The sequence below is a fragment of the Lipotes vexillifer genome, unplaced genomic scaffold (genome assembly GCF_000442215.2).
Source record: "Lipotes vexillifer unplaced genomic scaffold, Lipotes_vexillifer_v1.1 scaffold7, whole genome shotgun sequence".
NCBI lineage: Eukaryota > Metazoa > Chordata > Mammalia > Artiodactyla > Lipotidae > Lipotes > Lipotes vexillifer.
Genome location: NW_006792683.1, coordinates 401840 through 417844, shown reverse-complemented (window position 1 = coordinate 417844; position 16005 = coordinate 401840). Strand labels below are relative to the sequence as shown.

At 37.0% G+C, this 16005-nt stretch overlaps 1 protein-coding gene across 2 annotated transcripts; it reads right to left on the bottom strand.

Moving 5' to 3' along the window:
* Window positions 1-3158: 3158 nt before the first annotated feature.
* TRAPPC6B (trafficking protein particle complex subunit 6B) lies at window positions 3159-14270 on the bottom strand. Of its 2 annotated transcripts, XM_007465791.1 has the most exons (6): window positions 14060-14270; window positions 8741-8808; window positions 7879-7996; window positions 6858-6941; window positions 5083-5176; window positions 3159-4346 (listed from the first exon to the last, which is right to left on the bottom strand). In XM_007465791.1, exons 1-6 carry the CDS (start codon window positions 14138-14140, stop codon window positions 4315-4317), a joined length of 477 nt encoding a protein of 158 aa, XP_007465853.1. In that variant the 5' UTR covers window positions 14141-14270; the 3' UTR covers window positions 3159-4314. The 2 variants fall into 2 exon arrangements, with proteins under 2 accessions (XP_007465853.1, XP_007465854.1); XM_007465792.1 differs by lacking the exon at window positions 6858-6941 and having other exon boundaries at window positions 4315-4346; window positions 14060-14140.
* Between the last annotated feature and the right edge of the window lie 1735 nt (window positions 14271-16005).

The following is a 16005-nucleotide window of genomic DNA, read 5'->3' as shown; positions in this document are numbered from 1 at the left end:
AAAAAAAAAAAAAAAAAAAAAAAAAAAAAAAAAAAAAAAAGTATCTTCTGATTTTAATGAGAAATTGAAGAGGAAAATCTTTCCAACTCTTATCACAGGTAGAAAGCTTTAAGTTCATTGAGAAATTACACATTTTAAATACAGAATTTAGAGGTAGTTATTTTGAAAATAATAGCTACCAAATGGTAGTTTAATCAGGTCTGTGCGAGCGTGGACCAAGTAAATTAGATTGCACCTGTATTTGTTTTCATGTAAAAGATTCATTACTTCTTTTTGGCAGGAGGACATTATGCATTTATTAACTTGCAGTAATACTTGTATTAAAGTTGTATTCATTTCTCCTTTTTAAAATAAGATTATTTCATCTGTATCTCTTAGCAGAATAAGCCAGTTAGAGGCCAAATTAGATGAAAAGTGGTTCAGGTTATCAGTTTTGCCACCTGGGGACAAAGATATAAAAACGTGTTAGAAATTATTGAGAAAGATCAAGTTGACCTGTGTCCATTTTAAGATTATATTTTCTTATACATATTACCAAATTCCCACCAGATTTTTAAAAATAATGTTTCCTAAATAATATGCCTTAGAATATTTATTTATGTGAACTTTAGTGTTTCTTGAAAAAAATGGTACTTTAATCAAATACTAAACAAAATTAAGCTGATTATTGATTTTTCAGAACTTGTAACATGCCATTCATGTGCATTAAATAAAGTTGACAAAAGAGGATGAATAAAATATATCTGATCACAGTACTCATTTTTCAAAGAGCACTTTGAAAAACTTTAGGAGGTTCTATCCAGTTTCTTTCTTAACTTTGCTGACCCCCAAATTTGTGCCAATCCCAGTTTCTGTAATCAGTTTGGTGCTTACCCAGGCCTGAGTTGAACTCCCATCCTACAGCTATATTCTAGTAGGACTCAGAAAACAATTCACCATGTAACCTTGGCTCTAGGATTTTATTTCCCTTTAGTCACTGTATGTTGGGTTCTGCTGTGGACCGAATATTTGTGTCCCCCCAAAATGCATATGTTCATATCCTAACCCTCAAGGTGATAGTATTAGGAGGCAGAGCCTTTGGGAAGTGATTATTCGGTCATGAGGGCAGAGCCCTCCTGCCTTTGTAGAAGAGACCTCAGACAGTTAGCTAGTTCCATTCTGCGAAGTGAGGACACAGTCAAAAGACATCTGTGAACCAAGAAGCAGGCCCTCACCAGACAACAAATCTACAGGCGCCTTGATCTTGGACTTCCCAGCCTCCAGAACTGTGAGAAATACATTTCTGTGTTTCATAAACTGACCAATCTGTGGTATTCTGTTATAGCAGCCCAAATGGACCAAGGCAGGTTCTGATGACATCTCCAGGCTTAAACTCACTTAATGAGGTTTGACTGGTAGACACAGGGGATTGAACTATGTCATTATGGTTAGCATAGGCCACTGACTAAATAGTTTATAAATGCTGTCCTCATAGTTTGTCATTTATACAGTGTAGTTTTTACTTTTGAAACATACATCTGCTCTTCAACACAAGTTTACTATTCACTTAGGGCTGTTGATGACTATAATTAAGATATAAAGTTGTACAAAAGGATACCCAAATAAAAATATCTTTATTATGGGATTACTTTAAAATAATCTAATGCACAATTTACTTGTAACTTTTGAGTCTTTTTGATATGCTTACAATCGTATTTATATTCATAATGTATATAAATATTTTATATATTTATATATATATTTTGGCCTCACTGCAGCATGTGGGACCTTAGTACCCCGATCCGGGATCGAACCCGTGCCCCCTGCATTGGGAGCACAGAGTCTTAACCACTGGACCACCAGGGAAGTCCCCATAATGTATATTTATATATTGCATGTGCAGTGTCCTGTAACTGTTTTCTCTTAATACCAATTAACATCATTCCATGTAAGCAAATACATGTAGATCTATTTCATCCTTTTTACTGGCTGCACAGTATTTCCTTGCATGCCAGTACAAATCAAGTGCCATCAGTGAGCACAACCAAATAGTGCAAATCCTTATACAACGGACATTTAGGTTGTTTACACTTCTTGGCTATTGTTAATAATGCTGCAGTGGACATGGGAGTGCAAATAACCCTTCAAGATCCTGATTTCAATTCTTTTGTATACTCTCAAGTGGGATTGCTGGATCATACAGTAGTTCCAGTTTTAATTTTTTGTGGAATCTTTATACTCTTTTCCCTAGTGGCTATATCATTTTACATTCCCACTGAGAATGCACAAGGGTTCCAGTTTCTTCACATCCTTGCCAACACTTATTTTCTGGGTTTTGGGGGGGTTTGTTGTTTTTTAATGGCTATCCTAATGGGTGTGGTGTGGTAACTAATGGTGGTTTTGATTTGCATTTCCCTCATTAGTTATGATACTGAGCATCTTTTCATATACCTGTTAGCCATCTGTATGTATTCTTCGGAGAAATGTCTACTTCAGTGCTTTGTTCATTTTTTAATTGGGTTGTTTGGGGTTTTTGCTAGAGTTTTAGTTCCTTGTGTACTTTAGGTATTAACCCCTTACCAGATACATGGTTTGCAACTATTTTCCCCATTTCATAGGCTACCTTTACACTCTGTTGTTTCCTTTGCTATGCAGCTTTTTAGTTTGACATAGTCCTACTTTACTATTTTTGCTTTTGTTGCCTGTGCTTTTGGTGTCAAATCCAAGAAATCATTGCTAAGACCAGTATTATAAAGGCTTTTCTATCTTCTTCTTGGAGTTTTAAAGTTTCAGGTCTTAGGTCTTAAACGCACTTTTAGTTTATTTTTGTGTATGGTGTAAGGGTCCAGTTCCATTCTTTTGCATGTCTATATTCAGTTTTCCCAGTACCATTTGTTGAAGATATGTTATTTTTTCTACTATTTTCCTTTATGATTTTCTGCATGTCTTGAAAAGGCTTTCTCTACTACAGGATCATAAAACTAACCTCATATTTTCTTTAGCACTTTATGGTTTTACTGTTTTAAATGTAAACCTTTAAATGTCTTCCCCTCCCCCTACAGAAAAAAAGGAAATTTAATATTCCCATACTGTTTTTTGTATAACCTAACTTTCCCCTTGTCTCTACTAAGAGAGACTTCTTTTTGGCTACAAGTAACAAAATACACAACCAAAACGTAGATTGAACAATATAAGGAATTTATTATCTCACATAACAAAAAGTCCAGAGGTGAAACAATTCCAGGATTGGTTAATTCAGAAGCACAATTCAGGTACTTTCTATCTGTGTACCCTGCTATCCTCAGTATGATAGCTTTCATCTCCATGCTTGTCCTTTCATGGTCATCAGATGGGAGAGGAGGTAAGAGATACACTAGATGAGCACTGACCCCAACCCACTGAGAAGATACGGTCCCATGAATGTTGGTGTGACTAATCCAGTCATCCACCCCTATGCCCTTGGGGAAGACTAAATAAGGGGAAAAAAAGATAAAGATGTTAGAATCTTCACCAGCACTTCCACACATGGAGAGAGAAATTGAAAGTCAAAACTGATAACAGGAAGTATAAAAATTCCTTCCTCAAATACCTAATATTCTTTGGCCCTGGAGTCACTGAATTCACATCAATATCTCACTTTATCTAGATCTATATTTCACTTCATTACATTAACAGAGCTCTCAAGAACTGAATTCTATTAAAGTGAAATAAAGTTTTTAAGCAATTTAGGCAGTTAAATATGATATGTATATCATACACAACACACACACAATGTATATAATGAAATCCTTATACAAGCATAAAGATTCTTAGTAGAAATAAATTATAAGCAATAAAATAATAATTAAGTTTAAATTTTAATGTACTCTTTGCTTTTTTTAAATAACAAACAAATTCATAAAACAAACCCAAAATTTGTTCATTCTTACCGAAAAGATTCTGATTGGTACATACTTTCTTTATGCTAATTTACCAAACCCTGAGTTTTGTTTCTTCATCTCTGGTAAAATACATATCACTCTAAGCAAATAAGAATGTTTAAATAAGGGTCCTGCATTGGTGTTTACTTATTTGAAATTAGGTTTTCATTCTGAATAGTTTCAGTAAAGTGTATGTTACAGTAGAATGTCTCTTTACCTGTTTTAGGGTCTGTGTTAAATTGATAAAATACATCCTTACTCCTGCTTAAGAGTGCATCTTTCATTATATAAGTTAGCAAATAGCTTATATCAATACAAATGTCCAACAATGTAATTAAATCATTGCTACTTGAAATACTTTATACAGGAATAATTTATCTCTTTATGCTCTTGAAGGCTTGCATTTCAGTAGTTTCTATAGCTTCTGTATCATCACTTGAAATTTACCTAAAAAAGAAAACATGAAAAATCATTCTTTGATTTTTAGGTACAAGGAAAACAGGCCTGAACAGCAGTTTCCTGCTTCATTTAGTAAGTAGTTTCAATCAAGAAACTTGCTATATCAAACAACTTTTCACACTCTTCACAATATTTGATAAAGTCAGTTTCATTTTTATGAGATGATTATCTGGTTTGTGAATGACTACTTTTGTTTCTCTGTGATTCCTACATTTTAGGTATTTCATTGCTAATTATTGTGAATAGAAAGGAAATACAGTGATGCTCAAAGCCAATTTTATTCTTGGTTGGTAGCTCTGGTGGAAAGATCTTTGGAAAGGAGTTTAGCAATAAAAGACTAGTTGGCTTTATTTAGCTTTATATAATAGACATTTTCTAGAAAACTGTTTAAAAAAATTTTCAACACTATAAGGAAATTTGCTATCTTAAAAGAATACTGCAGAAAATTTTCCTTTAAGAGTTAAGAATCATTCCTTAAGTTGTCTTATAAATTTGGATTTCCTTAGCACATTTTCTTAAATCACTATTATGAATTAAAAAATCATTGACTATGAATATAAGTATGCTACATGTTATTACATGTTAAAATTTGATAAAAGTAAAATGAAATGGTTTTAGCATTTTAAATGTTCTCTAAGTAACAAAAACAAGAAACAAACAAAAAAACACCAGACCTGAAAAACAACTGCTAAAAACATTTGTAAGAAATGTGAACTCAACTTACAGGCAGGCATTGAAGATACTTCGGCTGTTACAATACTTTTTATCCCCAAGTTTGATAAGCCACCTCTGATTAAGCCACATGTAAATGCTAAGTACTAAAAAGAAAAAAGAAGTGTAAAATATATTAAGGATTTACTAAGATAGTAAAGCTATTGATAAATGATAGTTAAACCTTGATATTAATAAGTCATTGCTGTTTAAGAAAGGGTTGTGGAAGAATTTTTCAAATCATTGAAAATCATGATTGTGACAAAACCAAGCTGGAAACCGGTTAGAATTAGTTCCAGAGGCAGTGCTGCCTGAAGGGTTCTAAATAGACCCTCCTTGTGGAGTGATTTGGGCTTTCTGGCTGCTTTAACCTCCCGTGGTTCTTTTTAATTTTGGCTATGCCATGTTGCTCGGCTTAAGGGATCACAGTTCCCGACCAGGGATTGAACCTGGGCCATAGCAGTGAAAGCCCCAAATCCTAACCACTAGACCACGAGGGAACTCCTGCTCCCATGGTTCTTGCCTGTTTTCTGAGCCTTCCCATCAGTTCTGTAAGCTAATTATTATTCCATTCAATCAAAATTGGTTTCTGCTTTCTACAACCAAGAATCCTGACTTGTTCAAGACTTATAGCCTGCCAAAACAAAGACTTACCTAGTTTAAAATATCAAAGCGCCAATGTTGAGAAACCCTGTCATATGGAAACAAGGAAGGGAAATGGGACTATGCCACGGCAGAGACAGCCAGGACAAAAATGAGAATCAAATAATCCAAGAAATTTTTTATTATCTACATTTTACATGATATTTAACAACACTACTATGTATCTATGAATAATATAGAATATTATTTTATAATTAATATAAATAAATGGGTACTGATAAGTAATCAGATATGGAGTCATGAAATTGTAATCTGGGAGAGAACCTAGAGATTCTTTATAATATACTTATTATTATAATCAATTTTATTAATAAGGATACTAAGGTCCAGAGGGGTTATGTAACTTACCCAATGTCACAAACCTATAAGTTGTGGAGTTAGCTTAAAATCTAGATTTATTTGGTCCCAACTCCATACTCTTTCCACTACACCAAACTGCCTTTGTGTTAGATAATTTAGATATGGACAGATTTTACAGATAAACAGCAGCTTATACATACTGCCCAAGGTATTTTATAAGTACCTCACACTAACCGATTGTGCCACTGGAGCTATGCTTGCCCAAGATATTTTAACCACTTCAAAGGAACCCTTACATTAAAACTTGTCAGCTTTTCTTTAATACATCTGGTCTATTTATTGATTCCTACCTGAGACTGAAAAAAAATACATGAAACTCAGAAACACAGATATACTTAACACAAAACATGTATTCTTAGAAACAAATGTTAATTTAAAAAAATTTTTTAATTTACTGATGGAGATTGTAAATATGAACTCTGAGGTGAATAATTCTGCATAGCTAATACCAGTTTTTTTAAGCTTGAGTGTCTTTTCTGATGTATCCATGCTGTATTCGAGAATCTATCATTATTCTACATTTTTAATGGCATTTAAACTATAGTGTTTCTTTAATTGGTCATCATAAGCCTACTTAGCTACAGGTTAATGTAAGTTGTTTCAATATGATGAACACCTCCTGTTTCACTGAAAAGTGTTTAAACAAAAGGAACAATTTAAAAACATTTTGAATTCAGAAGTCTGTTGTGATTGGCATTGTACTTTTCCCTATGGTTCTACTTTTTTCATAATAAAAAAACCTCGATCTTCTATTCCATTAAATACCTTTGATGCATGTTCTAAATACTGTTTTCCTGCAGACATTTGAGTAAGCAGGCGAAATTTGTTGTCCTGAAGTACGTAGATGCCCTGTTCCAAAAATAGAAAAACATCCAAAGTCAATGTAATCTGTACTCTTCCCTTCAAAACAATTTAAGAAACTTTTAAAGTTATTAAAACTCTCCTTTCTGTTGGTCAAATTTTCTTTATATGAAGAAGTTTTGTAATGTTCAATCTGAAGAGTTCAGCATTTTATAACACTAATATTTATTGAATGCTTTAAGATACTGAAGATACAAAGATACCTAAGACAGTTCCTATCCTTAAAGAACACAGTCTAGTGCGAAAGAATCAGAAATACATGTCCGGGTGAAATTAGCAGCTATATGTTAACTCATACCTAGAAAGCCAAAAATCATAGTCACTTCTTCCTATTAGCATTTCAGGTACTTATAAGCTAAGGTTGATACTGTTATCTGAAAGAAATGAATTCTCTTGGTAGCTACAAGATACATTATTTTCATTTTTATACTTTATTAAAATGCCAAATATACTCCAAATATTTCCTTGAGTTTTATAAAATCTATTTTATGCATGATTTTCCATGCAACCTATTTTTATTTTAACAAAATATTTTAAGAATAAGAAATATGACAGCAACTAAACAGGCAAGAGTTATTTAAGAGTTAAATATGCTCTCTAAATTAGCCTTCAGACAAATGTGATTTATTTCTGGTTCTGCATATTATAAGTAATGAAATAATAAAACCTTTATCATTCTGATATCTGCTACTTTTTAAAACTTAAAATTTAATTGAGGGAAAGGGACAGCTATAACTACTGATAATTGTCTCTTAGTCTTTATTCACTATACCCTATTAGAGAAAAAAAGTAATGATGTATTAACATATAAGAGAGACATTCCAAAGTTGATGAGAAATTAAGTTTTACATAATAAGTAAATCACTAAAATACATTTATATTAAGTTAAAGGACTTAAAAAATAGGCCTTAATTTATCTAAATACCTGATGATTTGTCCTTAGATTGTCGATTTGTTTCTTGAATACTGTAGTCCAAAAATCCTTACAGATGAACTTCATGATATCTAACTCATCCTTGAACCTTGCAGTATCTTTTGTAAACCTAAAAAGATCAACTAGAAGTAACACAGTACTTTTCCTCCAAAGAAAGCAGAAGGGGCAGATTATTAACTAATTTCCAAATGCCACAACAGCACTGAACATTTACTGACAGTCATAAAGTGATAAGCACCAAGCAAAGTAGATCCCATCTCAATGGATTCACATTCTGCTATATAATTTGAGGGCTACAATTAGTCTAAAGGTGTATTAGTCTAACAGTAGGCAGCAATTTTAGGTACAATTAGCACATTAAGAAAAAAAAAGCTGAGCATAATCATGGTATTGTTATATAAAATATAATCAGAGTTCAACTATTTCAGATAGTGAGAAAGAAATACTAAAAAAAATTGATCTATAAATTGAAAGATTATTACATGCATAAACAGAGACTCTAAGGTATGCATTTAAACAAAATTCCATTTAGGTTAAAGAACATATTAGATCTTAAGTAGGAAATGCAGTAAGATTTTAGATGGTTGTTTCAGCATACCGAAGTTTTCAGGAAAAAAGTCTAAAACATAGAAGATACATATTTTCTTCAAATATTAAAACATGAAAGTTGGATAACTGAGTTAAAATAGCATCAGACCTAAAAAGAAATTTCAATCTGTGAATTAAAGAAGAGAGAATAAATAAAGTTTGGGAATTAAAATTAAATTGTCTCAAGTTTTATTCAGTCTTTTGAAATGGATCATCTTTGTTCATAACCTACCTGGAAGAAAATTTTCAAATCCATACTGCTCACCTTTCTATCAATCCTTGTCCCACTCGAAACCCCATGTTTTCCAGCTTAGTTATACAGCGCCCATTTTCCTATTTAAAAACAGTTTTGAATAAATTTAGAATGCTAGAATGTAAATATTTATACTTTTTTCACTGAAACATTGTAAGAAAAAATGAATTACAAGTCATACTTGAATTTTCTTAGTACTAATCATTTTCACAGGCAATAAGATAAACAGGGAACTGTTATTACTTTTCAGAAATGCCAAAGCCCCTTCCCTGTTACTCTTCTCACCTTCCCTGGCTTTTTCCATTTTCAACTCTTCTTCTCTCCTCAGTTATAAAACTGAGGTCATGGTATCGCTTTTGACTTTTTTCTCTCAGTCATTCCCTTTGTGCCTTCACTAAGTTCTATCGTCCCTTGCTTCAAAATGTCTCTTAGAGTCATCCAAGCTTTCCATTTCTCAGTATGTCTTAGTTGATGACCCCACCTTCCTATGCCTGGAATCATGCAATTGCTTCACTCTTCCTTTGACAATCTCATCCACTCTTAAGGCTTTAAACATCACCCCTAGGTCGAAGACTCAGAATTCTCTGGATGAACTACAAAACTCTATACAGTCCACACTCCTGTGCCTCTCTGGCCTCCACCCTCTACTCTTCTTCACTCACTCGATCCAGCTCCACTGATCTCCTTGCTGTTCTTAATCATGCCAGGCAGGCTCCAATCTCAGCGCTCTTGCATAGGCAGCTCTTCCTCCAGATATTCACATGACCAACTCACTCGCTTTAAGTCTTCACTCACATGTCACCATCTCAATGAGGCTCATTTCAACCTTTTAAAATACAGGATCATTCCACTTCAGAAACTCTCTATCCTTGTAATTCTCAAATTGTGTCCCAAGACTGGCAACATCAGCATCGCATGGGAACTTGTCAAAACTGCAAATTCTGTAATCCCACCCCCAATTTAGTGAATCAGAAACTGTAGGTGTGCGTCAGCGAGCTGTTTTAGGAACCCCTCCTAAAGTGATTCTGATGCTCTATCTCATTTCCCTGCTTGTCTCCAAGGAACTTCTTTCACCACTTAACCTAATGTACATTTTACTAATTTTGTATTGCTCATGTCCCTTCATCCCCACCCTCTCCTAGAATACAGCTCCAAAAGGGCAAGAATTTTTATGTATTCTGAAGCCTTTGCCTCCCGCTACCACCACAGGCCTCATTATTTGCTGAACTCTCTTCTAAGGAACTCTCTTCTAAGGGGCTGACTATTAAACCTGTATTTCTAGTACAGACTTTAGTGGACACAGCCATCCAGAGGTCCCACAGGCCCCTCAAATTAGGTGTATTCAAATGATACTATCTTAACATTCTCAGCTTGCTCTGCCTCCAAAATTCTTTAACTTCATCAATGGCACCACCATCTATCTAGTTACCACAACCGGAAAACTTCCATTTTCTTCACCTCCTTGCTCCCAGCCCTCCAAACACACTGCAGTCCTGTGGAGCCTATTATCTACATGCTTTTCAAAATCCATCTTCTCTCTCCTGACTGCTTAAGTAGCTCTTAGCATTCATTTCTCTCCTGGTCTTCAGTTAGAGCCTTCCAACTGATCTCATCTCTAGTTTTTTTTCTTCGATTATCTTCTGTATTTCTGGTATAGACTTTGTAAAAACCAAATCATGTTGTTTCTCTACTGGACCACTCAGCACCATTCTGTTAATTTCCACACCCATTCCCAAACTTGCTTAGGTAGAATGAGTACCTGTAAGTCATGATGCTCTTTGTGGAACAGGAACATACTGTTCTTTGTGGAACAGGAACCCAGGAACATACTGATAAGCAGGAAATATGCTTATATGCAGACATTCTCAAATCTTAGCTATTGATCACATGAGCTTTTGAATTAAGCCCCAGGAAAAGCCTGATGCTGCACTTGTTCATTCACTTTGGCATCTGTGAGTGCTCACTAGTAAAGTACCAAATTTTTAAGAAAAACTTAAGAATATTTTATCCATTAACCTTAAAAAAAAACTATTCTCCATATATTGGTAAATGTCCAATTATTCAGTTTTTAGATTTAATTCCTATTCAAGCACAGTTTGAAAATCATTGATTGGGAAGGTGAGAACATTGGGTTTTTTCCTTTATTTCACTTACACTTATGACTTTATGTCTAAAAAGATATATAAAAAACATTTCTGGATGATAGGATTATGTCTTTTTTACATTTTTTTACTATGAAAACTTTGAAGCACACTCAAAGTAGAGACACTAACAAACCCTCATACACCTAGACTCCAATATGGATTCTAATCACCAAGACTACCACATAACATTTGTTTGTTTGTTTTTTTAACACCTTTATTGGAGTATAATTCCTTTACAATGGTGTGTTAGTTTCTGCTTTCTAACAAAGTCAATCAGTTATACATATACACATATCCCCATATCTCTTCCCTCTTGCGTCTCCCTCCCTCCCACCCTCCCTATCCCACCCCTCTAAGTGGTCACAAAGCACCGAGCTGATCTCCCTGTGCTATGTGGCTGCTTCCCACTAGGTATCTGTTTTACATTTGGTAGTGTATATATGTCCATGCCACTCTCCCACTTTGTCCCAGCATACCCTTCCCCCTCCCCATAAACGCAAGTCCATTCTCTAGTAGGTCTGTCTTTATTCCTGTCTTGCCCTGTGGACTACCATATAACTTTTTAAAAATCCCTTTTGCTTATATGGACTTAAAATTTTTTCCCTACCATATACAAATTGCAATAGGAAAAGAAAGTTGTTTTGAGTTTAAATTATTCAAAACTTATGGATTTCCTTTCTCTCGTAGGACTAGCACATGTCTCAGAATTATCAGTCATGATTAGAACAGCTGTTTTATTTTAGCTAATCCACTGGGGGAAAAAGGGATTTTTAAAAAAGGTTTTCCTGGGCAACAGTTGGAACAGGAAAAGAAAGTAGAAAGAGTAGAATGAAGAGAATTGATTGCACACGTGGTGGGGTGGGGAGCAGAGGTCCTGTGATAAAAAAAGGTGTGTTGGGGCCTCCCTGGCGGTGCAGTGGTTGAGAGTCCGCCTGCTGATGCAGGGGACACGGGTTCGTGCCCCGGTCCGGGAAGATCCCACATGCCGCGGAGCTGCTAGGCCCGTGAGCCATGGCCGCTGAGCCTGCGCGTCCGGAGCCTGCTCTCCGCAACGGGAGAGTCCACAACAGTGAGAGGCCCGTGTACCGCAAAGAAAAAAAAAAAAAAAAAAAAAAAGGTGTGGTGCTAATTATTCTTTTGGGAAAAGGGTATAAGGAAAGCTGACTTTGCACAAACAGAAAATGTCTGCTACTCAGCACTTAGCACAGATGCAAAACATTAACTATTGCTTGTGGATGATGATAAAGTCAAAAGTTTGTAACTTGGAAAAAATCTATTACAGATGGATCTGAATGAGAATAGAATTTTGGGGAGTTCCCTGGTGGTCCAGTGGTTCAATCCCTGGTTGGGGAATTTAAATCTCACATGGAGCAAGGCGCAGCCGGAAAAAAAAAAGGAATAGAATTTGCTTCATTTCCAATACTCTTCCTGATGTCTTCCTACTAGTATCTCCCTAAAATTAGCATGCTGAAATCCTAACTCCCAGATAGTATTAGGAGGTAGGACCCTTGGGAGGTGATTCTGTCATGAGGATGGTGCCCTTAAGGATAGCATTAGTGCCCTTATTATAAAAGAGACCCCAGAGAGCTAGCTAGCCCCTTCCACCATGTGAGCACACAGCCAAAACACATCCATAAATGAACCAGGAGGAGGCTTTCACCAGACACTGAATCTGCTGGTGCCTTGATCTTGGACTTCTCAGCCTTCACACTGTGAGAAATAAATTTCTGTTGTTTATAAGCCACTCAGTCTGTGGCATTCTTGTTATAGTACCCAAAACAGCCAGTATCCTTATAGTTTACAAACTGACAGTACCTCTTCCTCGATGTCCTACAGGTGCCATAAATTCAACCTGTTCAAAATGATTCATTATCATCACCTCTTTCTTCTTTATTCCCTCTTCATCCAAACCAGTGGCTCAAGCTAAAAACCTGGGGATAATTTTTCAACTCTCATTCCTATACCTAATCAAGTTCTGGAGATTCTACCTCCTATCTTTCAAACCTTCTCTCCTCTTCTCGTTATCCAGATCTTCATTATCTCCTGCCTGGACTCCTCCAATAATGGGTCTTCTCACTACAAGGACCTTCCCTCTCCAGCTCAAATAATGGTTTATCTTTCTGAAATGCAAATGGAGCATGTCATTCTCCTCCTTAAAAATCCTCCACCGAGAAGGTCCATGTGTTTTAATCATACAGACCTCTTTCTAGCTTCAGCTTTCAAAACTTCTCACTCTCCACCTATTCAATCTAGTCACAGTGAAATACTCAAGCATATTTTAAATGCACTGCACTTTTTCATACCTCTATGACTTTACCTTTGCCTAGGATGCTTTTCCTGCCCTCACTTTCCACCCCTCTTTATCAATAGCATTATAGAAACTAGAGCTTCTAACTTGAGCATGACTTTGTAATATTTCATTTATAAAATCCTAAAACTCCATGATTCCATATCTAATTACCACCCAATAAGTTAATTATTCATTGAACCCTTATTCCCCAACGACTGTTAGGCAGGGACTTTATCTTATTCATCTAACAATGTCAGGCCCACAATACACATACACGCTTAATATATTTTCTGAATGAATCAATTAGCGAATGAAGACTACCACACATTAGAAGTAACCTCCAGGAGGATGGGGCCATTGTTTCGCTCATTACTATATCCCTAGCAACTAGCTCTGACATATAATGGACACTAAATATTTTTTAAATTAATTATCTCATTAGCCCTCTTTCTTTGAGTTGCCTGGAGTGTTACTGAGGGTTAGGGAAGGGGAGAGAGGGGCAGGATTCTCAGGCTGGGAGAGGTCTGTCCAGTGGACGACTGGGAAGTGCTGGAAGTGACAGCCGAATTAAGTAGGGGTGCCAAAATCAGCGTTAACTCTGACGCAAATCATGGTAGGGACAACACATGGAAGGGACAAAACAAAAAATCTGTGGCGTGCCACACACAGATATGGGACTGGACAAAAAGGTATCAAATAGTAAAAGATACGAAAGAGACAAGGATGAAAGACTGAAGACAGCTGACAGGTTCTAAGGCTTAGGATACCTGAAGGTGGACCAATCTGCCTACACTTCGGGAGGCGATGAGTGGTGATGGGACGGGGGTTAAAAGAAAACTGAGTGGAAACAAGGAGTGTCACCGCAAAAGGACCTCAAGGGCGTGTGGCAGCACTCACCACCTCCCCCTGCTCCGCGGACTTGTACACTCCAGACACCATCTCGTTATGCAGAAGCAAAAACAACGCCTCGTCCGCCATTTCCTGCTTATTCTTCCAAGCTCCGGGTTTAGGCTCCCGTTTGGGCCGGACTCGGGGTTCCGGCTAGCGCCTGGGCAGCCTGGGCTGAGCCGCCGCCGTTCGCTCAGTCCGCAGCCCGTCCCTCGTTGCTAGGAGACCGAGGAATTCGCTCAGCTTCCCGAAGGCTTATACTGGAGGGAGCCGCGGCCCGCGGCGAGCCCAACCCAGGGCCACTAAGTCCTTGTGCAGAACGAAAGGGTCTGACAGCAGCGGGAACCAAACCCAGCCCCCGGAGACCCCATCCGGCCCTTGGGCGGGGGAGGCGAAAAAACAACTTCCGGTCCCCTCTACCCCGGCATTCCGCCAGCTCTATGGTCATAGAGTTCCTTCCGCGGGGTGAACCGCTGACGCCCAGAGAGGAGGAAGGTTTCTTCCCCCTACAACTTCGAAGGCGGCGGGCGGGGGAGGTGGTAAAATAAGACGGGACCTCCCGCTGCCATCTCTGTGTTAATTAGCTATGTTAGAACTGACAAGAATTTCTATTAGCTTCATCAAAAGCCTCCACTTCTGCCATATGCTGCTTAATATGAAAAGTTGTAAAAAAAAGCGAATATTGAGACTACCCTAGTAGTCAAGTAGGTAAGACTCCGCGCTCCCAATGGAGGGGTCCGGGGTACCATCCCTAGTTGGGAAACTAGATCCCCGCATGCATGCCGCAGCTAAGTCTGGATGCCGGAACTAAAGATCCCGCATGCAGAAACTAAGACCTGGTGCAGCCTAAATAAATAAATTTTAAGTGAACAAATCGTCATTTTTCAGGCTATATACTTTAGGTATATTGAGAGATTATCCCAATCCATTTCGGATTAAGCCTGGGTGTACAAAAAGATTTAGAGCCGTTTTGGCCAACAGGATTTTTACTGGGAGTAGGGTACAAGGGACAAGGAGGATGGAGTAAGCAAAGCACAAGGTAATTTGAATCAGAAAATACAAATTAAAGACTTCAGAAATGCGACGTCACTTTGGGACGGAGTTCATATAAGAATCTGTGGTGGATGTGGGACTTAACCCCTACAGACATGCGAATACATATGTTAGATCATATGCACGTCTTAAATTTGGCAAACTTTGTCTTAAACGTGATGCTTAGCCTATGATTAGATCTTTTCTTAGTAATTTACAAAACAGATATTTTTCCACAATTAATTCATTGCTTCCCCCGAAGTAATATGTCGAGTCTTCTCAAATTGTTAACAATAACCTCTCAACTCTTCATACCCTTTCATATCCCCTTCTAATGTTTGGATCCGTTTTTTCCATCACCTCATAAAATCAAGCATGTAAGTTTCACCTAACCCTTTGAAAAGAAACACTAATTTTGAAGAGTATTTTGCAATCTTAATATTTTTTTCCAGCACTAAAATTTCCCATATGTGAAAACAGGTCCTTTATGTCCCAACTGCATTCTCCCTCATCACCACCATCAAGGTCAAAGATTAAGCAAAAGACTGGCCACTTACCAAGGTCAATTTCTCAAACCACAGTAACATGGTGTTCTTTGTATATTCTGGAGACTACAGGGGAAACTAATATTTATTGAGCATTACTAAATGTTGAACATGGCATCCTACTGATTATCCCCCATAAATTAGACTACGTTAAATTTCCCAGGATCTTAGTAATAGAGTCTACGGAAGTAAGAATAGATCCTACGTTTTTGACTAACTCTAGAAGCATCTCCCATGGCAACATTGTTACACTTCGTGGTACCATTACCACATTCTCAGGTTTCATGTACTGCCTACTACACAGGATTGTAATAAGGATCAATGAGACAAAGTATGCTCACAATCAGAATCATGTAATTTTTTTTCCCACACCATGCT